Consider the following 26,199-nt stretch of genomic DNA (forward strand, 5'->3'; position numbering starts at 1 on the left):
AGGGGTAAATAACACTTCCTTATTTACTTTCTCTATCCCCGTCATAATTTATAAAGCTCTGCCATATCCCCCTGTAGGTGTCTCTTTTCCAAGTTGAACAGTCCCAGTCTTTTAAATCTCTCCTCGGATGGAAGCTGTTCCATCCCCCTCATCATTTTTATTGCTCTTCTCTTCACTGTGTCCTATTCTAATATATCTTTTCTCAGATAGGGCAACCAGAACTACACGTAGTATTCAAGGTGTGGGCATACCATCGATTTATATAGAGGCATTATGATATTTTCTGTCTTATTATCTATTCCTTTCCTAATGGTTCATAGAATCATAGAATATCAGGGTTGGAAGGGACCTCAGGAGGTCATCTAGTCCAACCCCCTGCTCAAAGCAGGACCAATCCCCAATTAAATCATCCCAGCCAGGGCTTTGTCAAGCCTGACCTTAAAAACTTCGAAGGAAGGAGATTCCACCACCTCCCTAGGTAACGCATTCCAGTGTTTCACCACCCTCCTAGTGAAAAAGTTTTTCCTAATATCCAACCTAAACCTCCCCCACTGCAACTTGAGACCATTGCTCCTTGTCCTGTCATCTTCTACCACTGAGAATAGTCTAGAACCATCCTCTTTGGAACCACCTCTCAGGTAGTTGAAAGCAGCTATCAAATCCCCCCTCATTCTTCTCTTCTGAAGACTAAACCATCCCAGTTCCCTCAGCCTCTCCTCATAACTCATGTGTTCCAGACCCCTAATTATTTTTGTTGCCCTTCGCTGGACTCTCTCCAATTTTTCCACATCCTTCTTGTAGTGTGGGGCCCAAAACTGGACACAGTACTCCAGACGAGGCCTCACCAATGTCGAATAGAGGGGAACGATCACGTCCCTTGCATTCTATTAGATTTTTTTAACTGCTGCTGGACATTGAGTGGACGTTTTCAGAGAACTATCCACCATGACTCCAAGCTCCCTTTCTTGCATGGTAATGGCTAATTTAGACCCAATCATTTTATATGGATAGTTGGGATTATGTTTTCCAACACGCACTACTTTGCCCTTATCAGTGTCGAATTTCATCTGCCTTTTTTTGCCCAGTCACCCCCCAGTTTTGTGAGATCCCTTTGCCACTCTTCGCAGTCTGCTTTGGACTAGCTTGAGTCATTTTGGATCGTCTGCAAACTTTGCCACCTCGCTGTTTACCCCTTTTTCCAGATCATTTAGCTAAAGCCATTGCTGCGGTTATGTATGGCACGCCCACCCGGTGTTTAAGCCACACCCACTCAGTGTGGTGCTCTGTCCCCCTCTTCTGGGGGCTGGGATGCATCTAGAAGTTGATAAGCCTTCGAACAGAGCTGGTTCTTTTAGCTCAGGTGGCAGTGGCCCAGGATTTTAGATGCAGAGGTCGTGGGTTCGAGCCCCACTGTCAACCTCCCACATGGGTGCATCGACAGCAAGGCTTCCTATGGGGAGGGGAAAGAGGGGCTCTGTCTCAGATGGAGAGAGAGAGCAGATGTAGACAAGAAAGTGACAGAGGCTGGTAGATCCGGTCCTAGGTGCAAAGGAGGCAATGAGCCACGGGTGTTTTTTCACACTGTTTATTACAGGAATCTCAGTTCCCTGGGGAAGAGGCAGTGGCAGCTGTGGCTTGCTTCTAGCAGGTGATGGAGGCTTGGTTGCTGGAGTTCTCCCTTATAGTGCCCCGAATCCAGCTGGTGAATCTGCAGACTTTGGTGTAGACGCCCGGCTTGCCTTTTGGTGCGCAAACCTGTGATCCCCACGAGACGATGCCCTGGAGTTTCCCATTGCAGACCAGCGGGCCACCAGAGTCACCCTGCATGGGGGAAGGGGGATGGGGAAGTGGGGAGAGACAAAGAAACCATCTCCATGGTAATGATAAGACCACTGAGCTCACCCAATCAGTAGATCTCACAGAACTTTACAAAGGAGATCGGGATCCGTTAGTGATCCGGTTGAGATGCATTTCCAGTTCTGATGGAAAGTTCCCCAAAGGTGACCTAGGGGGTTTGCTGTCATCTTCCCCTTCCCCACACTGACCCCACCCTTACCTGGCAGGAATCCACACCTCCTTCCTTCACACCAGCACATAGCATGTTTTCAGTGACGGCCCCGGGGTAAGATTTATCGCAGTCCGTGTTGCGCTGGATGTAGACTTTCCCACACTGCAGAACGTTGGGGTACTGCACTGGAACAAAAAGTCCCCAGAAGTTCACTGATGAGTTAAAGGGTGAGAGAAAATGCTTTCGCCCATCTAGACGTAAGGCAGCATCTGTGTCTCAGTGACCACTCAGCACTTTGGTTCCAAGGGGAGCTTCATCTGAGGAAGAACTGGGGCTGTGTGATAAATTCTAACTTATGGGAGTGGAATTTCAGAGTAGCCTAGGTGAGTTAGGTGCACAAAATCCCAGCCTTCATGGTTAGGGTTGGTGGCAAAAGGGGAAGAAGGAGAGTGGGGATTGCAAACGTTGTTGTTTCCACATGTTTTTTTTCACAGTTGTGTCATTGAAAATGAAAAATGCATCAAACGTTTGAAATTTGGAAATCGTGTCAAAATTTCAAAGTTTGGAAATCTCGCCAACTTTTTGAAGTCTGGGGAGCGCATCAACATTTGGAAATTTGGACTCTCGTTGCAATTTCAAACTTTGGAATCTTGTTGAGATTTTGAAACGTGAAATCTTGGTGAAATTTGGCAAGCATGTCAAAAGATCAAAACTGCCTTGCAAATCTCATTGAAATATTGAAATCTGCTAGTCACATTGAAAAACTGAAATTTGGAAATCTTGTCAAAATTTTGAAATTTGAAAATCTCATCAGAATTTCTAAACATTCAAAATTTGACCAGTCAGTTGAAAAGTAGATGGGAAATGGTCACAAAAATTGTAGATACATGGCAGTGAATATTAGGTAGGGAGGACCCCAGACTGTGGTAAAATGTTGGCTTTGAAATAAAGGGACAAACACAGAAACATCTGATTTGTTACTGTCACAGAATTCAAAGTGCCTAAGAAAGTATCTATATATCCATCCACCCTTATACACATTCACCTGTCTTTACGCATACCTATCATCCATCCATCTCTCTTCAGACACTTCCATCCATCCATCATGACACACATCTATCTATCTATCTATCTGTCTTGGCCAGGAACACCTATTTAATGGTGTGTCTACCCAGTGCACGGCTGCCATAGTATGTCGGAGGAGCTCCAGAGAGCTCTGAAAGGCCATCGCAAGGGTGTTCAAAGAACTCTCACTGCAGAACATCTGTGGTGCTCGCCCTCGTTCCTGCAGGACCCCATATTCCCTCCACCTCCCTTCTGCCCCCCAGCGCCCCATTGCAGATTGCTTCTGTACCTTTAAGGGTCTGGACCGTGCCCCATCCGGACACCAGGCATTCCGTGTTGGGTTCAGGGCATCTGTCAGGCAGGCGGATGGTTTTGACGTAGTTGTTGAGGTTGGCAGTGCTCTGCAGCTTCAGCAGCATGATGTCGTAGTCGTGCGTGGTGATGTTGTAGTTGGGGTGAGGGAAGGACTGGGTTGATTTGATGCACTGCTCTGTCCCCTCGCTGGTCCTCAGGCTGTACTCCCCCAGGCGAATGGAGATGGGTCTGTAGCAGGGACATGGCACAGAGAGCAAGATAAAAATAGCTGAAACCTCACCTGGGACCTCCCCTCTTCCCACCTTTCCTCCTTCTATAGCTGGGGACTCTCTCCTGGGTAGCAGTGACTCTGAAAAAGATTTGGGGGTCATGGTGGGTAATTGGCGGCACACGAGCTGCAGCCCAAACAGCTAATGTGATCCTGGGAGGCATAAACAGGGGAATCTTGAGTAGGAGCAGAGGGGTTATTTTACCTTTATATTTGACCCTGGTGTGACCATAGCTGGAATCCTGTGTCCTCAATTCAAGAAGGATTTTGATCAATTGGAGAAGGTTCAGAGAAGAGCCAGGAGAATGATTAAAGGATTAGAAAACCTGATTTATAGTGAGAGCTCAATCTAGTTAGTTTAACAAAGAGAAGGTTAAGGGATGACTTGATCCCAGTGTATACATACCTAGATATGGAATAAATATTTAATTATCGGCTCCCCAGTCTAGCAGAGGAAGGTCTAACATAATCCAGTGGCTGGAAGTTGAAGCTAAATAAATTCAGATGGGAAATAAAGCACAAAGTTTTAATGGTGCGAGTGATTAACCAGTGGAACAATTTACCAAGGGGTCTGGTGGTTGATTCGTCATCGTTGGGAATTTTAAAATCAAGACTGGATATTTTTCTAAAAACTTTGCTCTGGAAATTATTTTGGGGCAGTTCTCTGGTGTGTGGTACGGTGGGTGGGGAGGAGGGGCGCAGGGAATCACTTTTCCCAAAAATGTTTTTGGTAAACATTTTAAAACCCATTTTTGGTGAAAAACAGTTGCAAAAACAATTAACAGGGTTTTTTAGTTTGTTCTGTTTTCAAATACCCTTTTGGTTAAAAAAAAAATCATTTTTTTTTAAAAACTGGTTTTCATTAAAAAGCCTGTCTTTGAAAACCATTTTCTGTGCAAAAAAATCAATTTGTGAAAATCATTTTTGGTCCAAGTGTATGGTTTTCATTCAAAACCTGAGAAATTTAGCTGCAAATGAGAGTGCTTAAAAATTACATCTGATGAAAATTACCACCTAAAATTACCTTTCAACTGAAAAATGTTGGTTATAGCTACAACCTTCAAGCCCCAAGAGCTGGCAACTCTTCACAATGGGAGACTAGTGAATAGCACATATTGAAGAATGCATTTCTGTGATGCTGTGTGTGAAATGCACAACAAAGGACTAACATAAGCACCTCCATTTTAGTAATGAAGATGGCTAGCCTTGAGGTTATGGTGAGAGTATGCTGTCTGAGAGACCTAGGTTCTAGTCCCTCCTTGAGCAAGTCACTTAACTTCTTTGTGTCTCAATTTCCCCATCTCTCCACTGCCCTAGTTCAGAGGGCTGTTGTCAAGATAAATATGACTGTGATGCCAGAGTGCTGGGGGCCAAGTAAGTACTTTAGAGTGATCAACAAAGAGCTGTTTTTAATGCTTCATTTCTTCCCAGCTCAGCGATTTTTTGCTATTCACCCAACTCTATTCATGATAATTACGCTTAATGGAATACGGGAATATAATTATTATTATTATTATTATATAATTATAATATAGAGGGCATGTTCCAAACATCGCACATGCATGAACATAGCTCCCTGTGAGAAAGTGAAGCAAATGACATTAACCCCAGATGGGGAAACTGAAGCAGAGACTGATTACAGTCTGAAGTCATTTGCACATAGACTATCCAGGACTATAAGCTATGAAATTCATCTCAGCCCCATCAACCACGAGATTCTTCCAGGCTCCCAACAATATCTTTTCATCCTAGAAGAGCCAATCTAGTATACTGCTTTTGTGAATTTGTTCTGGAGTCCTTGGCTGGGTTTATACTGCTGTTAGGGCGAGTTAAAATGTATGTTTTTTTGAGGGAATTTTGGATTTCTGGCTCAGTGAAATATTTCACACAAATTTCCCACTGAAAATGCCAATTTTTGTCAAAAAACAAAATGCCCAAAAACTGTCAAAAATTTGGCCATTTATAGATAGATAGGTAGATAAATAGTCTTATTCTGAAATGGCACCACTGCACCTCATGAGAGTTATAGCATGGGAACCTTGTGTCCTCCCCGCCACCCCCCATTCTCCTCTACTTTCCAGGGTCTCCAGCTGGACTACATCTCCCATGATGCTCTGCAGATGTCCAACATTTAACCCTAAAAGCACATTGCATCATGGGAGATGCAGACCAATCAGGGAACCCGGCCTATAGAAGAGAATGGGAGCACACTGCAGCCCAACTACACCTCCTGTGATACACTGTGGCTGTGCGATATTAACACTTGTCACTTGACCCAATGCTAGAGGAGACACTGTGGTGCATCATGGGAGATGTAGTCCGACCAGGAAATCCAGTCTATAGAGAAGAATACAAGCGGAGAGATGTGAGACACCCAGACTATATCTCCCATAAGGCACTGTGGTGACTTTCCATATGGAAATATTTCAGATCTTGGATTTTTTGCCAAAAAGCCCTCAAAATTTCCTGTGGAAAATTTGCAAAAAGATGATTTTTTTCCCCCTCCGCTTTCAGTGGAGGAAAAAAACCAACCCATTTTCTCACCAGCCCCAGCTGTACACACCCTTCCAGAGGGAGGGGAAGGGCGGATGAGCCCGGCTCCCTTTGCAAGGTCTCCTAATCCTCTGCCTTTCTATGTCGGATGCTTTTAAGCAGAGACGCCAGCAGCTGGTTATGGCTGGGTGGTGATTCCAACCAGAGACAGACCGCAAAGCCGCCACGTGAGATTTATCATCCCAAGCAATCTGGTGACTAAGGTCTACTCTGCCTAAGAAAAGCTGCCCGATGTAAATAATTACTGAGCTGATTTGATTGAGGGTTAAACCAGTTTCCGTGTGTCCACACTGTGGGGAGCAGGGTGTCCCGCCATTTCATCTAGACCAGTGGTGCCCAAACATTTCCTCTCACATCCCCCTTACCAGTAATTGGTGTCCATGCCCCACAGGCTGGGAGCAGAGTCATGACCAGGTTAGGGGCTGTGGGTGGGAGCAGAGCCGGTGTGATAAATGAAAGGGGGAGACACCCAGCCAGCCAGTAGCTATAAAATCCTTCTTAGTAGCTGTTCCCTAATTGCTCTACCTGTAAAGGGTTAAAAAGTCTCACTGCAATGCACAGGTAAAAGGAAGTGAGTGGGCACCTGGCCAAAAGAGCCAATGGGAAGGCTAGAACATTTTAAAATTGAAAAAAGACTCCCCTTTTGTCCATCTGTTGTTGTTCTCCCTGGGAGATGCAGACGGGGAAAGAGCGATGCTGTAAGAAGCTTGGGGCCAGGTATGAAAAATCCTCGGTATCATACCTAGAAATGACTCATTTGAAACCCCAGATATGTAAGCAGACCAGGGGGCCGGTGGCCAAGCAGAGGCTGAGAGTGGGGGCCAAGCTGCAGCCAGGAGCAGGGGCCAAGGGCTGAGCTGCAGCTGGAAGCAGGGCCATAGGGCTCAGAATGGAGCCGGGGCCACAGCTGCAGGTGAGGGAGGGGCCGTGGGGGCTGGCATGGGCCTCGCTCTGCCCCCCTGGACTTTCCTCCATGCCCCATCCCACCGTTTGGGGACCACTGCTCTAGACGGACCTAAGAACAGTTGAGTTAAAACCAGGGCAGCGTTTCCAGAAGAGGCAAGATTCTAAAAATTAACCTCCCTGGCAAATCTGCTTGGGCCTGTCCTGTACCTTGCTGCACTGCATCTTTTCTATAATCCAATAAATTAGAGCCAGCCGAGATCTGCTTCAGGACATCTGGCAAAGGGGAAACATGGTGGAATTCCTCAAATGCAATATGCCTAGGCTTGGAAGGATATGATTTTTATTAATCAGTGTCGATTGCACTGCACACACACAGACCGTGGGGAAAATGTTTCCATGGATGATGACCAAAACGTAGCGAAAGGCAAAGTAAGGAAAATGTGGCTCAAGCCCTTTGGATTTCAGGCTCTTTGTTTTGTCCGATTTGCCACGCGATGCTGGCAATTTGTGTTTTACCGGCTACAAATCGTTAACTTTTTGACTCCCCACATCTACTGCCGTTAAATAATCACGTGATCCCTCCCTGTTGTTTGCCCCCTGCGATGATGAAAATTTAAATAACTAAGAACAGGGGGGAAAAGATGCTGGAAATGTATCATTTTGCACTACTGTGAAAATTTAAAATAATAAAAAAAAGTACAAAGAAGCGTCAATATTGCCCTTCAAAATGATCAAAAAATAAAAGCCAAATTCTGCCAAGCCCAAAGATGCAGGAGGGCAGGCTGGCTGGACCATGGATCTGATATGGGTTGAAGGCTGGGAGATACCTGGCTGGGTGGTCCCCTGTGTCTGAAATGGGGTGAGGAGATGGGGGACGCTGGGCTAACAAACAAACAACAAAACGCCGCCCACAATTTATGTATTTTGATGTTATCATTTTCCTTACCTTATCCTCATGTGCACCACAAGCTGGAATACAGGGGTGTGAATTGGCAAGCGCTCCAACGTGTCCCAGGTTGCGCCACTGGCATATTAAATCTTTGAACTGGCTGAACAAAAACCGGCCAGGACGGTTGAAAACCGGCCAGGTGGCAACCCTAGAAGTGGGGGGCGGGAATACACCAGGCTAGACGGGCCATGCATCTAAGCTAGATTCATAGAGACATAGATTCCAAGGCTGGAATGGTCCACTGTGATCATCTTGTCTCAGGCCCTGCAGAGCTCAGGCCAGAAACCTGCCCCAAAACTAATTCCCAAAGCAGTTCTTTTAGAGAAACAGCCAGTGTTGATTTAAAATCTTTCAGTGATTGAGAACCCACCATGACCCTTGATAAATTGTTCTCATGGTTAATTACGCCTTATTTCCCATCTGAATTTGTCTAGCTTCAGCTTCCAGCCGCTGGGTGGTGTTAGACCTACCTCTGTGAGACTGACGAGCCCATTAGCAAATATCTGTTCCTCATGTAGGTGCTTACAGACGGGGATCACATCACCCATGACCCTTCTCTTTGTTAAGGCAGATGAAATTCAATGTTGATAAATGCAAAGTAATGCACACTGGAAAACATAATCCCAACCATACATGTAAAATGATGGGATCTAAATTAGCTGTTACCACTCAAGAAAGAGATCTTGGAGTCATTGTGGATAGTTCTCTGAAATCATCCACTCAAAAGCAAACAGAATGTTGGGAATCATTAAGAAAGGGAGAGATAATAAGACAGAAAATCTCATATTGCCTCTATATAAATCCATGGTTCGCCCACACATTGCATACCACATGCAGATGTGGTCACCCCATCTAAAAAAATAATCTATTGGAATTGGAAAAGGTCCAGAAAAGGGCAACAAAAATGATTAGGGGTATGGAATGGCTTCCATATGTGGAGAGATTAATAAGACTGGGACTTTTCAACTTGGAAAAGAGATGACTAAGGGGGGATATGATAGAGATCTATAAAATCATGACTGGTGTGGAGAAAGTAAATAAGGAAGTGTTATTTACTCCTTCTCAGAACACAAGAACTAGGGGTCACCAAATGAAATTAATAGGCAGCAGGTTTAAAACAAATAAAAGGAAATATTTCTTCACACAACGCATAGTCAACTTGTGGAACTTCTTGCTAGAGGATGTTGTGAAGGCCAAGACCATTAGAGGGTTCGAAAAAGAAACCAATAAGTTCCTGGAGGACGGGTCCATCAATGGCTACTAGTCTGGATGGGAAGGGATGGTGTCCCTAGCCTCTGAAGCTGGGAATGGATGACGGGATGGATCACTTGATGATTACCTGTTCTGTTCATTCCCTCTGGGGCACCTGGCATTGGCCACTGTCGGAAGACAGGATACTGGGCTAGATGGACCTTTGGTCTGACCCTGTGTGGCCGTTCTTCTGTTCTGCTAGACGGAGATCCTGGATTCTCTCACTCTAACCTTTAATCATTCTCATGGCTCTTCTCTGAACCATCTCTGTTTTATGAGCTCATAGATCTGTTCTGGGGTGGGGGACACCCAGTTCGATGAGCCTCTGTATCTGATCTGGGATGGGGGACACTGAGCTAGACAGACCTGACTGGGCCAGATGGGTGCATGGGTCTGATTCGGGGGGGGGGGGGGGGGCAGGGAAGTGTGGTGGATACCAGTCTGCATCCAGGGCAGCAAGGAGTGGGTGAGGATTCCGGCCTGGACTGGCCCATTGTTCCATCTCTAACGATTCCTGTGTTGCTCTTATATATTCCTCACGTACACCGTGTTGCCCTGATACCGTTGGCTGGCATTCACCGTCCTCAGGCGCTTTCTGTCAGTAACGCTCATGCCAGTTGGCATAGATGTGCAGGTGTGAAAATCCAGCTGGGTACACAAGGTCTTTAATTGTTTCCCAGATGCCACCGGGAGCAGACTATGGAGATGGCATTTATTCAGAAGAAAAAGCCTAATTCCATGTTTAATGATGGGCTGAGGTATAAAATCAGACTTTCGGATTTTGGGTTTCCTCTGATTTTCCGCCACTTAAGACGACAGGGTGAATGGGACCTAGGAGTTTTGTGGACCATTCCCTCCCCCCCTCACATACACATTTTTTTCCTTTTTCTTTGTTTCCTTTTTCCCTATTCTCCATCAGGGCTGGTCCAAATTTTTCTGGGGAAACTGTTTTTTGATGGAGAATTGTTTTTTGGACAGTGCAAAATTTACTGTTAAAAGTGTCTGCTCTCTGGAAGAATTTTAACATTACATCAAAAAGAGAACACCCCCAAACCAGCAAGTTGTATCTAAAAACGGCAAAACATCAGTTTGGAAATACTGCCTCAGTGACTCATGGGAACTGCAGTTTAGTTGCCTCATGCCACTGTTTTCCTTTATGGACTGGACTCCCCATCTGGACTACATCTCCCATGCTGCACTACAGCAACTCACAAGTCACGGTGCATCATGAGAGCTGTAGTATTTTTCAAGCACTGAAAACAAAAGGCACTTACCTCCTAACCCCCTCGCCCCCACCCATTCCGTCCAGCATAAGGATTGGTTATTAAATAGATCACATTGACACTGAAAGGTTTCAGAGTAGCAGCCGTGTTAGTCTGTATTCGCAAAAAGAAAAGGAGTACTTGTGGCACCTTAGAGACCAACTGATTTATTTGAGCATAAGCTTTTGCTTAAATAAATTGGTTAGTCTCTAAGGTGCCACAAGTACTCCTTTTCTTTTTATTGACACTGAAGTGATGCAATTAGATGGATAAAGGACAAGGGGTGTTTGCTGACCTGATTGTGCTGGGCACTGCACAGACCCCAACCGAGATGAGGACATCACCACATGAGTTATACCCACAGTTATACTCTGCAGCCACGAAGGCTAGAAATTTACCTTTGTTTTTAATGAAAGTTATGAACCTGCAGAATCTGTAGACGTCGTGTTGGCTGCCGGCCAAACATAGTCCAGTGGCCACGTCTGACCTTCCTGCACCACATCAGGCTTTCCTTCCCCAGGGGCTCATGCTTCAAGATCTAAATTCCCCATTACAAACAGGTTCCCCACTGCCAGTGATAATCTCGTGATTTTTCCTGCCAATCTCAGAATTTTTGAATCAATCTTGTGGGTTTTTTTGATGCCTGTCTCAGGACCTCTTTTCTGCCAGTCTCATGGTGTGTTTTTTTTTAAAATCACAATTTAATAATTGTAACCCCAGCTCATTGTAATCTCATGATTTTTAAATCAGTCTTGTGGTTTTCTGACGCCAATCTCATTTCTTGGCATAAAAAGCCAGTCTCAGGGCTTTTCATGCTAACCTGTTGCTTTTTCTCAGGGCTTTGAGGTGAGGACACTGCTGGCTTTGCACTGAGGCAGACATCTGAAAGCAAGGGACAATCTTTTCCCTGCCTGCATTTGTGCCATTCCAACCCTCTGGATTTCCAGCCCTTCCCGCTCAAGGCTACAGAGATACACCTACACAGGGCGGTTCTGTCTGCATCTCACGCCCCCGCTCAGCATCACCTTTGTGCAATTCAGGGGAGTGAAGGCAGTTTTCAAATCGACAGCTGTGTGGGTAATGGCAGATCCAGGCCTTGAGCCACGGAGCAGAGATTTGTTGGGGAAGGAAGAGAGGTGCTGGGGGCCTGGCCCCATTCACTCCGATGGAGTTACAGTTGATTGTCACCAGCTCGGGATCTCGCCCCATTGACTCCAATGGAGCTACGGCCCATTGACATCAGCTGGGGATCTTGCCCCGTTGTGTTAATGGCCTAGAGGTTGGGGGAAATGTCAGGTGGACGTTGTCCTTGGAGGCTACTGTGCTAAACTCAATGGTGTTTAAAAGAGCCCTGAGTCCAGGGAGCTGAGATCAAGGGAATTAGACAGCAGGGCAGAAGCAATCTGGGGGCGGGGCGAACAGCAAATTAGATAGAGATTTGCAACTGATCGGACTGCAGCCGAAAATACACGCAAAGGCCATTGCTACTCTGGGCCGCATACTTATTGCAGATTATTCATGTTATTATTGCCTACAGGTGCCCCATTATGCCAGGTGCTGCACAAAGACACACCGAGACGCTGCATGGCTGCGTTCTGCTCTGGGCAGCACATTCGGGGCTAGGTGCTGAGCCCCAGCTCCCTCAAGGTATTTCAGTGCTTAACTGCTGCCCAGCGAGGTACTGAGGCCGAGAGACGCAGGGTGTTCTAGCCGAGAGGCCGGGAAATGATCTAGAAGGCAGAGGGACTGATTTCGGAGGGAAAGGCAAAGGCTGGGCTGGGCTAAGGTAGTTATGGTGCTTCTATGCTGTGACCCGGGGTCATGGGGCTACAAAATTGCAGTGTAGAGGTGTGGGCTCAGGCTGGAGCCCAGGCTTCGAGACCCCAAGAAAGGGAGGGTCTCAGAACCCAGATCCAAACACCCACACTGCAGTTCTTAGCCCCGCAGACCAAATCACCTGAGCCGGCGACTCGGTGCTGTGGGTTTTGTATCGCCTGTTTCGATGGGTATAAATTCCTGGGCACCCTTTGGAAAACCTGCCTCTTTAGCTGTGAGGACTATTCTCCCTGTCGCACAGATGGGGAAACCGAAGCATACGGAGGCTAAATGACTTGCCTAAAGTCACCCAGGAAGTCTGTAGCAGAGCAAGGCCTCGAACGCAGCTCTCCCCAAGATTGATCCTTGGAACAACTGCCCCAGAAGTGGGGGCGGGGCCAATTCTTTGTCATTCAGAAGCTTTCCGTCAAGATTGGGCGTCTTTCTCTCAAAGCTCTGCTCTAGCTCAGCCACCAGATATGGGCTTGAAATCTGTGAAGGGATGGCGTTAAGGGCACACAAGCAAGAGGGAGCTTGGGCTGCGTGCAGGAATCCTTGGGGGAGGTTCTCTGGCCTGGGCTAGGCAGGAGATCGGGTTGGATGGGCAGAACAGTGACTGTTGGTTTTGAAAACTATGAATTATGATGTGAAACTTTGCAACAGGGCATTTCTCAGTTGGAAAATGCTGATTCCTCAAAAGCAGATGTGTCAACTTTGATGAAATTTGGTTCTTTGGGAAGGAGCATTCTGATAGGTTCAAAACTGACGTTTTATAACCGTTTACCCAGCCTCCCTTACACACCTTAGCCCAGTGGTTTGCGCACTCTTCTGCAGTGTGGGAAACCCATACTCAGATCCCTTCTTCCCATCTAGCAAAGGGGAATTGAACACAGGTGGTCCACATCCAAGGTGAGTGCCCTAACCCATGGGCTAAAGGTTATATCACCTCCACTGGCCATTTTGGGGATGGCACCTAAGTCCCCCCTAAAAAAAGTTTAGGCCAAATCTATTCACTGAATTTGTGTTCAATTCACAAGTAATTTAAGGGCAACCAAGACTCCATTTTCCCCCAAATCAATTATTCACTGTCCAAAAAATATTTCTCCAGAAAAATTTGTCTTTGTGATTCTTCTTCTGCTCTAGGCAAAGTTAGCATTGTGCTTCTGGTGAATTAGGCCTGTCCTGTGTGTGTATCCCACAACCGGGAGCTCTTTTGCGTTGGTAAATCACTAAATTAAAGTGAACTTTTGGAGGAATTAATTCGTAGATTCCAAGACCAGAAGGGATCATCTGGTCTCCCTCCTGTGTCACACAGACCAGAGAACTGCTCCAAAATAATTCCTGGAAACACATCCACTCTTGATTTAAAAGTTAGCAGTGATGGAGAATCCACCACGACCCATGGTAAATTGTCCCAGTGGTTAATTACCTTCACTGGTAAAAATGAATGCCTTATTAAGCCAGTCTCAGCAGAGCTGCATTAGAAATTTGCACCAGTTAAACTCTTTTTGGGGTGATTTACTTCAACTGGTGCAACTTCAGGCTGGGGTGTGCATTATGAGTAGACTTGGGATAATTCAGTTTGTCCCTGGGATTTGTCGGGTTTCATCTCCCAGCCATCAGATCTTGCTCTGCCTGCCTTTGTCTGCTGGGTTACAGAAACCTTGACCCTCTGAAATCTCGTCCCATTGGAGGTGCTGATAGACCAGGATCAAGTCTTTGCCGTCTCTGGGAGAAACTCAATAGATCGAGCTTCAGTATCTGGCTGTAAGGCAATTTTTTCATCCCTTAGATTGTTCCTGTAGCTCTTCTCTGACCCCTCCCTGATCTCCTGACATCCCATAGGCACCATCTTTATGAGTTGCCGGGGGTTGCTCAACCTCTGCTCTGCCCCAGGCCCTGCCCCCACTCCACCCTTTCCCCCAAACCCCCACCCCACCGCTTCCCACCCCAGCTCTGCCCTGTTCTGCCCCCTCCCCTGAGTGCACCCTGCCCTCGCTCCTCCCCCTCCACCCCAGGGCCTCCTGCATACCGCTGAACAGCTGATTGCTGTGGATGGGAGGCACTGGGAGGGAGGAGGAGGAGCTGATTGGTGGGGCTGCCAGCAGGCAGGAAGTGCTGCGGGGAGGGGGAAGGGGAGGAGCTGATTGTGGGGGGCCGCTGAGCACCCACTATTTTTTCCCGTGGATGCTCCAGCGCTGGAGCGCTCACAGGGTCAGAACTGTGTGACATCCTGTTTCATGAGTGCCCCATCCCCGCCCCCGAGCCAGGTGTAGTCTCCAGCCACGGTCTCCCTAATGTCTTGTCCAGAGAGGGTCCCACCTCCCGGCTCCTACTTGCCATTCCTCTGGTTCTCCCGCCCAGGGTCATGCTCACTGTCAGCCACAGCATTGCCACAGCTCATGGGTGGTTGGTTCCACCAGGACTCCTGGGTCATTCCCAGGGTCACTGCTTTCCAGGGTACAGCCCCCTGGCTTGGAATTGTGACCCAGATTCTTTGTTCATAGATGTGGGACCTGGCATAGGCTGCATTAACATGTGTGTTCTAAGAAGGAAACTTTTCCAAGGGAAATCTCTGTGGTCAAAAAATCTCGCAACAAAACTCTGATGCCAACATTTTTGATGTGATTTTCTTGTTTCATTTTGACAATCCCATGAAATGTTCGATTTTGAATTTATCATTTCAATGCATTTTGATTATATTATATTATATTATATTATATTATATTATATTATATTATAAAAATCAAAATGAAATGAGTGGACATTATTGAAATCGAACATTTATTACCTTATTTCAACAAGGCAATCTGACATTCTCAAAATGAAACAGTCTGACAGTTCCAGACCTAAATTCTTCAGAATTTTTGTTCTATGGAAAATTTAGAAATGTCACTTTTTTGATCCAGTTCAGGAAAAATAACTCACAATTTCTGAATTTGCTGCAGAATCAAACTCTTTGTTTCTAACCAGCTCTACACAGGAGTTTGTATCCATTTAACTAAATTGATTTAAAAACACAACTGTAGTTAAACCAGTGCCTCTTGTAAAATGAACTGTGGAGCAAAGGGAGATACACACATGCGAGGGATTTGAAAATGAACTGAGAATGGAGAGAAAGGCATAAAAGGGACATTGCCTATGTAATATTTTTGTTTGACGTGATTCCTTTCTAGAGCTGAGCAAATCATTTGCAACACATAATTTTTCTGACATACATGGGTGGTGCGTATCATAGACTGGGCAAAGCTGGGCCTCCCCAAACAGTCCTGCATGGCCCTGCCCATGCTCTGCCCTGAGGACACCCGCCCATGCTTGCTGCTTCCCCCTTGGCCCCAGCCCAGGCAGGCTGCTCCTCTTCCGGGAAGAGCCCTGGGGCTGGGGCTAGGGCAGCCGGCCTGGAGCTGGGACTTGGAGTGGCTGGGGCTTCGCAGCGCTGGGGGGGCCCTGTGCGCTAGGGCCACGGCTCCTGGTGCTGCAGGGCTGGGGGCTGCGTTGCCAGAGCTGCAGGGCTGGGGGTGCTGTGGCTGCCGGTGTTGTGGCTACCTGCCCTGTGCTGGGGGAGGGTTGGGGGCATTGGGGCTAGGGCCCTGGCACCTGGCTCTCCAGGGCTGGGGGTCCTAGGGGCAATGCTGCCCACCTGGCACTCCAGGGCTGGGGGCTGCGTGCTGCCCACCTGCCTGGCGCTTGGGGGCTGGGGGCCGCATGCTGCCCGCCTGCCTGGCACTCTGGGGCTGGAGGCATTTGAGCGGCCCGGAGCTGGGGGAGGGGGAAGGAGGGGCTCTGGACTTCAGTGGGGGCAGAGGGGTGGGCCTCGGGCAGAAGGGGTGGACTGAGCTGGGGGCTAGCCTCCCCAAGTCTGTGGTTCACCCAGCACCCATGCTGACATATTGCATTTCTCTTTCCCCCTTGAACAGAGTACAAACACTGCAAGTATACACAAGCTTCTCCACGAGGAGAAATTCTCCCAGTCATCAGCCCGAAGCATTCAAAAATCGCAAGTCAGGCCCCAAAATCATTAAATGAGCTGGGCAAAGAAAGGATCTGTCATTCACTTGCAATTCTGAATAAGCGGAAAAAAAATTATTGAACCGAAAATGATTTTTTTCTAAATTTCCAGAGAATCCAAAAGCTAAAAAATTAAGCACAGGCCAAACACAATGTTTCATTTGTCCTGAAACAAAATATTTCATTTCAATCCTTTCGCGACATTTTTAATTAAAAAAAAAAAATCCTGCAGGAAATTGCTGAACAAAGAAGTCCTTTCGAATTGAAAAATTAAAACGTGTCATTTCAAAAATGTCAGAATGCAATATTTAGATTTTTTTTCCTGAATTTTTATCTTTTAGGATTTTTTCCCCTGAAGCAATTGGGTGAAATCAACATGAATTAATGAAATCTGCATTTTTAGCTGAAAAATATCTGCATTGTTCACCAAAATTAAAAAAAGGGTTTAGTCAAAAGAGTTGCCCGCGTCTAGTCAAAATAGAAGTAAAATAGGACGTGGGATTCAACTCTCATCCCCGATTTGTTATAGACAATAAATCATTCCACCAGAAGAGGATGCCGCGTGGCCTACTGCAGGGGCAGGCAAACGTTTTGGCCTGAGAGCCACATCGGGTTTCCAAAATTGTATGGAGGGCCGGTTAGGGGAGGCTGTGCCTCCCAAACAGCCAGGCGCGGTCCAGGCCCTGACGCCTATCCGACTCCCCCGATTCTCGCCCCCTGACAGCCCCCCTGGGACTCCTACCCCATCCAACTCCCTCTGTTCCCTGTCCCCTGGTGGGCCCCTGAGACCCTTGCCCCATCCACCCCCCCGCTCCCTGTCCCCTGACCGCCCCTGGACCCCTCCACCCCTGACTGCCCCCTGCCGCCCCATCAACCCCTCCTCTCATTCCTGACTGCCCCCCCACAGGACCCCTGCCCCATCCAACCACCCCTTCTCCCTGTCCCCTGACTGCCCCCGGAACCCCTGCCCTGACTGCCTCCCCCATCGCTCCACCCCCCCCTTCCTGACTGCTCCCCCAGGACCCCTGCCCCATCCAACCACCCCTTCTCCTTGTCCCCTGGCTGCCCCCCCCGGAACCCCTGCCCCTGACTGGCCCCTGCCGCCCCATCCAACCCCTCCTCTCCTTCCTGACTGCCCCCCTGGGACCCTTGCCCCCATTCAACCCCCCTGTTCCCTGCCCTCTGACTGCCCTGCCCCCTATCCACACCCCTGCCCCCTGACCACCACCTCGAACTCCCCAGCCCTCTATCCAACCCCCCCGCTCCCTGCCCCCTTACCGCGCTGCCTGGAGGACCAGTGGCTGCCGGCACTACAGTCATGCTGCCCGGCTGGAGCCAGCCACCCTCCGCGCAGCACAGAGCACTGGGTCAGGCCACGGCTCTGCAGCCTCCGTGCCCAGAGCATTGCGCTGGTGGGGCAGTCAGCTGAGGCTGCCAGGGAGGGAGAATAGCAGGGAAGGGGCCGGGGGTGAGCCTCCCGGGCCAGGAGCTCAGGGGCCAGGCAGGAGGGTCACGCTGGCCGGATGTGGCCATAGTTTGCCCATCTCTGGCCTATTGTTTCTAGCCATAATGATGCAAACTACGAATGCTGGCTGATAACTTCAAAGCCATTTAATGCATTGGGATGTCCAATTCCCAGTCAAATAAATGGGAACTGGGCATCAAAATCTAGTGGCTGGCTTTCAAATCCCAGCCTAACTCCAGATCTTCATTATAGTGTTTTGCTGGTATAGTAAAGGGCTTAAATGTTGGGGAAATCAGGGTTGGTAATATGCTAGAAATGACATTTATTGTGACTGGAGCTAGGCAATATTTTTCAGCCAGACCTTTTTTTCTGGTGAAAAATCCAAATTCGGCAACACTGACTATTTTACAAATTCGTGTCGGTTTCCAAATTGTTCATTTAAAACCAAAATATGAGAAAATCCAAAATGTTTCTTGTCGACAGTTGGAAATTTTGATTCAAAATTTCCCTTCATTTGATTTTGAAAAAACATTAAAAAACGCTCAGTGTCAGAATGAAATCTTTCATTTCAGGTCAAACAAAACGTTCCATCCCGCCCAAAACAAAAAAGTGTTGTTATACTTTTCAATTTGCTGTACATTGTGAAAAATGTCAACCCCTCACAATTTCCCCCCGATTTTTCAGCATTGCCAGTGGACCGAAAAATCGATTCTTTGTTCAGCCGTATTTCAAGGCATCAAAACCGATATCGAGGGAGAAATTTCCCTTCTGCTTCCAGAACTGCCAGCCCCACACATTCCAAAGTCGTGAGTCCAGCCCCCCAAAATCACGAGATTGGCTTAAAAATCAGGAAATTACTTGTAATTTTTTAAAACTACAGATCAAATACAGCAAGGAGCGCAGATTGTTATTATTTGTTCAAATTTACCATCTGATTTCAGACTCTTTAGATTTCTCAAATTTTCCAGCTTTTCTCCCCAACTAGGAAGGTGGAAACTTACTTTTCTTATTATAATGGAAGCCGAGATACTCTCATAGTCCCTGGACTCCAGGGGCTGGGACTTGGAGAAAAACGCCACTAACTACTGGGGACTAGTGATAAAATAGCAACGCTGGGCCTGAACCCCAGCTGGTGTCAATTGGTTGTAACCCCACTAGAGCCAATTTATGCCATCTGAGGATCTAGTTCACATTTCCAAGTACCTTATACAGATCAGGGCCCCATTTTGCTGGGCATTGCTCAGACACACAGTCAGGGACAGTCCCTGCCCCAGGTGGGATCAGGGCCCCGTTGTGCTGGGCGCTGCCCAGACACAGCCAGAGACAGGCCCTGCCTGGAAGCTCTTATACTCTACAAAACCAAGGCCCCAACAGAGAGCAGGAGAAGGATCATGGAATCATAGAATCTCAGGGCTGGAAGGGACCTCAGGAGGTATCTAGTCCAACCCCCTGCTCAAAGCAGGACCAACACCAACTAAATCATCCCAGCCAGGGCTTTGTCAATCCTGACCTTAAAAACCTCAAAGGAAGGAGATTCCATCACCTACCTAGGGAATCCATTCCAGTGCTTCACCACCCTCCGAGTGAAAAAGTTTTTCCTAATATCCAACCTAAACCTCCCCCACTGCAACTTGAAACCATTACTCCTTGTTCTGTCATCTGCTACCACGGAGAACAGTCTAGATCCATCCTCTTTGGAACCCCCTTTCAGGTAGTTGAAAGCAGCTATCAAATCCCCCCTCATTCTTCTCTTCTGCAGACTAAACAATCCCAGTTCCCTCAGCTTCTCCTCATAAGTCATGTGCTCACTGGACTCTCTCCAATTTTTCCACATCCTTCTTGTAGTGTGGGGCCCAAAACTGGACACAGTACTCCAGATGTGGCCACACCAATGCTCAATAGAGGGGAATGATCACGTCCCTCAATCTGCTGGCAATGCCCCTATTTATACAGTCCAGTGAGCCTTCTTGGCAACCAGGGCACACTGAAAAACTTGGTTAGATGTCACAAAGTACATGGCAATGCCTTAACCGTATGCATGTTGTAAAGGTCACTAGGACCTCTCCCATCCTTATCAAGGGGAGTGAGAACCTTCTCACCTTTCTTACTACATGTATGGCAAAACGTGTTCTGAATCTCCCACCTCACACATTCAGCACAGCTAGCTAGGGTCCTTATACAGCTCCCATTTCCATAGCTTCTAGGCCTCTTTCCCCTCATCAGCCCCCCTGTGAAGCAGGGCAGGGCTGTTATCCCCATTGTCCAGATGGGGGAAACTGAGGCACAGGCCGGCTCAGTGATCTGCCCAAGGGAAGTCGGCATCAAGCAGGGAATGGAAGCTGGGTGTCCTGAGCACCCGGCTCAAGCTCTAACCGACGGGCCCCCACTCTCTGCGTCCCCCCTCCTGGCCCTGGGCTACTTACCGCGCAGTGTTGCAGTGGGCGGCCGTCAGCACCCAGCCGGGGTCGATCAACACCCCCCCACAGCGCACGATGTTGGCGGAGCCCATCAGGGCCACCTGGTAGCCTTGCTGTTGCCGGTCACAGGAATCTCCCCCAATGATCCGCTCGTCCTCAGCAGCCACTAAAGTGTGTGTGTGGGGGGGGAATTGTCCGTGTCCGAGCTAGGGTTGCCAACTGTCTAATTGCACCAACCCAAACACCCTTGCCCTTCCCCTGTCCCGCCCCTTCCCCAGGCCATGCACCTGCCCCATCCTTTCTCCAAGGCCCTGCCCCCACTCATTCCAGCCCCCCTCCTTCCGTCACTCGATCTCCCCCATCCTCACTCACTTTCACCAGGTTGGGGCAGGGGATTGGGGTGCGGTAGGGGGTGCAGGCTCTGGGTTGGGGAGTGGGTCTGAGGGGTTCGGAGCATGGGAGGGGGCTCTGGGGTGATCCTGGGGCAAGGGGTTGGGGTGCAAAAGGGGGCTCCAGGCTGAGCCTGGGGCAGGGGATTGGGGTGTGGGAGGGGGTTCAGGGTGAAGACTCTGGCCGGAGGGCGCTTAACCATGGGTGGCTCCTGGAAGCGGTAGCATGTCTGGCAGCGTCTCCTAGGCTCAGGGGCGGCCAGGCGGCTTTGCATGCTGGGTCTGCCTGCAGTCACTGCCCCTGCAACTCCCATTGACCGCGGTTCCCCGTTCCAGGCCAATGGGAGCTGCGGAGTTGGCGCTCGGGGCGGGGGCAGCGTGTGGAGACCCCCCTGTCCGCGCCTTCTCCTAGGAGCCGCTGCTGAGCCAGGCAGGGGTCCCTGGGGCTGGGCCAGGACCTGGAATGCTGCAGGGGGAGAGGGCAGAGGGATGGGGGGAGCTGGGATCACGGGGGATATATGGGGGCGTGTAGGGGTTCAGGGATTGGGGGACATTGTTTGAAGATGTACGGACATGTGCGGACCATTTTAAACGGTTGGTGGAGACTCCTGCTCATGGCAGCGTAGGCTCGAGGGCAGGGGATGTGGGGAGCATAGGGGGTGGCGCAGGGGAGTACATGGGGTGGGGAGCTCAGGGGGGTGGGGTGAGGGAATACGTGGGATGGGGGAGTACATGGGGTGAGGATCACAGGGGGTGGGGCAGGGGAATACATGGAGTGGGATCACAGGGGATGGGGTGGGGGAGTATGTGGGGTGGTGTGGTGTGGGGAATTACGTGGAGTGGGGAGGTCAGGGGGTGGGTGGGGCAGGGCAGTATGTGGGGTGGGGAGCTCAGGGGGTGGGGCAGGGGAGTACATGGGGTGGGATCACAGGGGATGGGGTGGGGGAGTATGTGGGGTAGGGTGGTGTGGGGAATTACGTGGGGTGGGGAGGTCAGGGGGTGGGTGGGGCAGGGCAGTATGTGGGGTGGGGAGCTCAGGGGGTGGGGCAGGGGAGTACATGGGGTGGGATCACAGGGGATGGGGTGGGCGAGTATGTGGGGTGGGGTGGTGTGGGGAATTACGTGGGGTGGGGAGGTCAGGGGGTGGGTGGGGCAGGGCAGTATGTGGGGTGGGGAGCTCAGGGGGTGGGGCAGGGGAGTACATGGGGTGGGATCACAGGGGATGGGGTGGGGGAGTATGTAGGGTGGGGTGGTGTGGGGAATTACGTGGGGTGGAGAGGTCAGGGGGTGGGTGGGGCAGGGCAGTATGTGGGGTGGGGAGCTCAGGGGGTGGGGCAGGGGAGTACATGGGGTGGGATCACAGGGGATGGGGTGGGCGAGTATGTGGGGTGGGGTGGTGTGGGGAATTACGTGGGGTGGGGAGGTCAGGGGGTGGGTGGGGCAGGGCAGTATGTGGGGTGGGGAGCTCAGGGGGTGGGGCAGGGGAGTACATGGGGTGGGATCACAGGGGATGGGGTGGGGGAGTATGTGGGGTGGGGTGGGGTGGGGAATTACGTGGGGTGGGGAGGTCAGGGGGTGGGTGGGGCAGGGCAGTATGTGGGGTGGGGAGCTCAGGGGGTGGGGCAGGGGAGTACATGGGGTGGGATCACAGGGGATGGGGTGGGGGAGTATGTGGGGTGGGGTGGGGTGGGGAATTACGTGGGGTGGGGAGGTCAGGGGGTGGGTGGGGCAGGGCAGTATGTGGGGTGGGGAGCTCAGGGGGTGGGGCAGGGGAGTACATGGGGTGGGATCACAGGGGATGGGGTGGGGGAGTATGTGGGGTGGGGTGGGGTGGGGAATTACGTGGGGTGGGGAGGTCAGGGGGTGGGTGGGGCAGGGGAGTACGCGGGATGGGGAGCACAGGCGGTGGGGGGGGGCGGGGGGAGTACGTTGGGGGTGCACAAACATTCTTCCTGAGCCATTAACCGTCCTTGCCCAGCCATCCCCTCGTGTCTGACCCCCCCATGCTTCCCCCAGAGCCAGCCCCCGAGCTGTCCCTCCTAGCTCCGCTCTGCTACCGCCCCGGGTCACCCACTGGGTGCTCGGCGATGGTGGGGCCTCCTGCCATGGCTCACAGACAGACAGACAGACACCCTGGCGTACACACACGCATGCACGCACACGCAGTAACACACGCACGGCGACACACACGCACGTGCAGGAACGCACCCAGATAGACGCAGTAACGCACACACACACACAGTGACACACACACACAGCAACACACACATATACAGTAATGGACAAACACAGGCATGCACACACACGGGAACACACACACGCAGATACCGTAACACACACACACAGTGACACACATACGCAGTAATGCACAAACACTCGCATGCACATACACAGCAACACACACACAGAGTTACACACACATACTTGTAACACGCGCACACAGTAGCAAACGCACACTCATATACAGTAAAACATACGCACACACCCAGTAACACACACATGCATGTGCACATGCCCCCCACACTCATGTGTCCACTTTTAACATGTACACACAGCCCTGTGGCTACACACAGACACAGAAACACTCATAGAATCATAGAATCTCAGGGTTGGAAGGGACCTCAGGAGGTATCTAGTCCAACCCCCTGCTCAAAGCAGGACCAATCCCCGACTAAATCATCCCAGCCAGGGCTTTGTCAAGCCTGACCTTAAAAACTTCTAGGGAAGGAGATTCCACCACCTCCCTAGGTAACGCATTCCAGTGTTTCACCACCCTCCGAGTGAAAAAGTTTTTCCTAATATCCAACCTAAACCTCCCCCACTGCAACTTGAGACCATTACTCCTTGTCCTGTCATCTCCTACCACTGAGAATAGTCTAGAGCCATCCTCTTTGGATCCACCTTTCAGGTAGTTAAAAGCAGCTATCAAATCCCCCGTCATTCTTCTCTTCTGCAGGCTAAACAATCCCAGTTCCCTCAGCCTCTCCTCATAAGTCATGTGTTCTAGACCCCTAATCATTTTTGTTGCCCTTCCCTGGACTCTCTCCAATTTTTCCACATCCTTCTTGTAGTGTGGGGCCCAAAACTGGACACAGGACTCCAGATGAGGCCTCACCAATGTCGAATAGAGGGGAACGATCACGTCCCTCGATCTGCTCGCTATGCCCCTACTTATACGTCCCAAAATGCCATTGGCCTTCTTGGCAACAAGGGCACACTGTTGACTCCTATCCAGCTTCTCGTCCACCGTCACCCCTAGGTCCTTCTCTGCAGAACTGCTGCCGAGCCATTCGGTCCCTAGTCTGTAGCGGTGCACGGGATTCTTCCGTCCTCATGCACAGACACACACAATTACTTTACTCATGTGTACACACATGTGCACACACAGAGACACACACACATCCCTGCACACGCTGACACCTGCCTTCAGACATGGACACTTACACACTTGCCTGTGCCATCTACAGACGCTCACACACACCCCCTCATGCACACGGACGCTCGCCCAGTCACCCACACTCACACCCGCAGCCACAAATGCACAGCCATCGCCCCGCACACACACAGAGAAACACTCGCCCTCCAGCCCCCTTTCACCTGAAGCCAGCAGCAGCATCGCCGTGGCCAGCAGGACCATGTCTCGGGTGGGCAGGCGGCTTGGTGGCCTGGCCTCCTGGCTGCTCGAGGCTGGGTGGCACAGCTTGGCGGGGAGCCGACGGTTTACTAGCAGAGAAATTCATCACCCTTAAATCCCTACCAGCCCCGCCTTCCCTTGTCACCGGGCCAGGAAAAGCTGAAGCTTGTTTGGCGGGGAATACGCCCTACCGATGGGTGCCTTGCCCCAGAGGCAGCGCGGAAACTGCCCTCGCTTGCCACGGCCTTCCTGGGACCCCCGATCCGTGACTCAGAGGCCACTGGAGTGGGCACCATGAGGCTTGGACACAGGGCTGGCCTTACGGGTGGGAGATGTGGGCCACCGCCCAGGGAGCCAGGGTTGGCGGGATGGGCACTGTCAGAGTGTCACAAGCTGGAGGGCCTGGGTGGAGTGCGGGCGAGCCGGGGGGGCTGGATCCCCTGGCCAGCCAGACTGGGGGAGCCACCAGTCTGGCAGGGAGGCGCAGGCAGAGGGGCTCTCCCCCGGCTAGCTGGTTGTGGGGTGGGCGGGTATGGCTGGGAGAGCCCCCAGGCTCAGAAACTCCTCCCTGGGCAGCTTAGCTGGGCTTTGGGTCCAGGAGCTGCTCCTCACGCCCTGTGCCCCATGCTGTTGGTCTCAAACGCAAGGAAAGGGAGCCAAAAAACAAGTTTGCCCAGGGCGCCATGTTCCCTCAGGCCGGCCCAGCTTGCACAGCAATGGCTGTGTGGAACCGGCAGCCGGCAGGCTGGGCATTAGGGCCTTCACCTGGGGTGGCTGCAGGGCTGCGTTTAATGCCCTCCTCTGCCCCTGAATCCTCGAGAAGGTCACTGAGTTGCTCCATGCTTCAGTTTCCCCAGCTGCCTCCTGGAATAATAGCCCTGCCTCCCACAGGTGGTGAGGGCTGATAAATGCATTAGAGATTGCAAGGTGCCCAGGTGATGGGGGGGAGGGCAGGGAAATATCTGAAGACGGGTAGGATCTAGGGGAAAAAAAGGGGGGTCGAAGCATGTCTGTACATATGCTGTTTTGGTCATGGGTGTCACACATTGGTCTACAGATGTCTCTGTCCCCCGCCCTCCCCTCCCATCCTCACACCCCAAAGAATCCCAGCACCTCACAAACATTAGTGGACTTTATCATTACAATGCCCCCCCACCCTACATGCTTGTTTTAGACATAGGGAAACTGAGGCACAATGAGACTCAGTAACTTGCCCCCACAGTCTGAGGTGGGAATCAGGATTTGAACCAGGGTCCTAGGTTGGTGTCTTAATGGCAAAAAACTGGCCTTTCCAAAGGCCAAAACCAAAGCTGCCCACCTGCAAACCACCCACAAAACTTTGCGGCCCACTCAAAATTACCCATGATCCTTCGCTGCCCACAGGCAAATCACTCACAATCCTTTACTGCCCGCCTGCAGTTCTGGCATGACGGGGCCCTGATCTCAGCTGGGGCAGGGCCTGTCACTGTGTGTCTGGGCAGCGCCTAGTTACTTAAAGCAGCCTGGATTTCTGACGATGGACATTCAACTGCTCTGAAAACTGGGCCCCTTTATGGTGTCCCAGAATCAGATCTTAGTTGTGGAAACCTTGGGTGTGTGGATTTTCTCCTTGATGATGGTCTAAGCCTGGTTTCAATTAAACCTGGTTCTAATTAACTTAAGCTAGGTAAGTGCTTAGTGTAATCATTTTTATTATTAGCAATAATAAGGCAAACAAATACGGGCATTCACCCTGGCACTGGCGTTATTTTTAAGTAAAACAGTGCTATTATCCCCATTGTACAGAGGGGAAACTGAGGCACAGAGCAGGGCAGGGATGGGGCCAAGGTCACAGAGAAAATCTGTGGCGGTATGAGGTATCAAAAATAGATCTGTGGAGGGCTAGTTTAGTACC

The 26,199-nt window shown here is 50.3% G+C and overlaps 1 protein-coding gene and 1 non-coding gene across 2 annotated transcripts; both read right to left on the reverse strand.

The window, feature by feature from the left end:
* Positions 1-1,641: 1,641 nt before the first annotated feature.
* On the reverse strand, positions 1,642-24,308 carry LOC144279962 (trypsin-like). The gene is made up of 5 exons (XM_077841666.1): positions 24,269-24,308; positions 20,289-20,448; positions 3,363-3,616; positions 2,057-2,193; positions 1,642-1,821 (listed from the first exon to the last, which is right to left on the reverse strand). Exons 1-5 carry the CDS (start codon positions 24,306-24,308, stop codon positions 1,642-1,644), a joined length of 771 nt encoding a protein of 256 aa, XP_077697792.1.
* Positions 19,851-19,978, reverse strand: LOC144280051 (U6atac minor spliceosomal RNA). Its single transcript, XR_013348720.1, has one exon. It is a non-coding gene; the product is annotated as a U6atac minor spliceosomal RNA (small nuclear RNA).
* Positions 24,309-26,199: the final 1,891 nt, after the last annotated feature.

The sequence above is a fragment of the Eretmochelys imbricata genome, chromosome 24 (genome assembly GCF_965152235.1).
Source record: "Eretmochelys imbricata isolate rEreImb1 chromosome 24, rEreImb1.hap1, whole genome shotgun sequence".
Classification (NCBI taxonomy): Eukaryota; Metazoa; Chordata; order Testudines; family Cheloniidae; genus Eretmochelys; species Eretmochelys imbricata.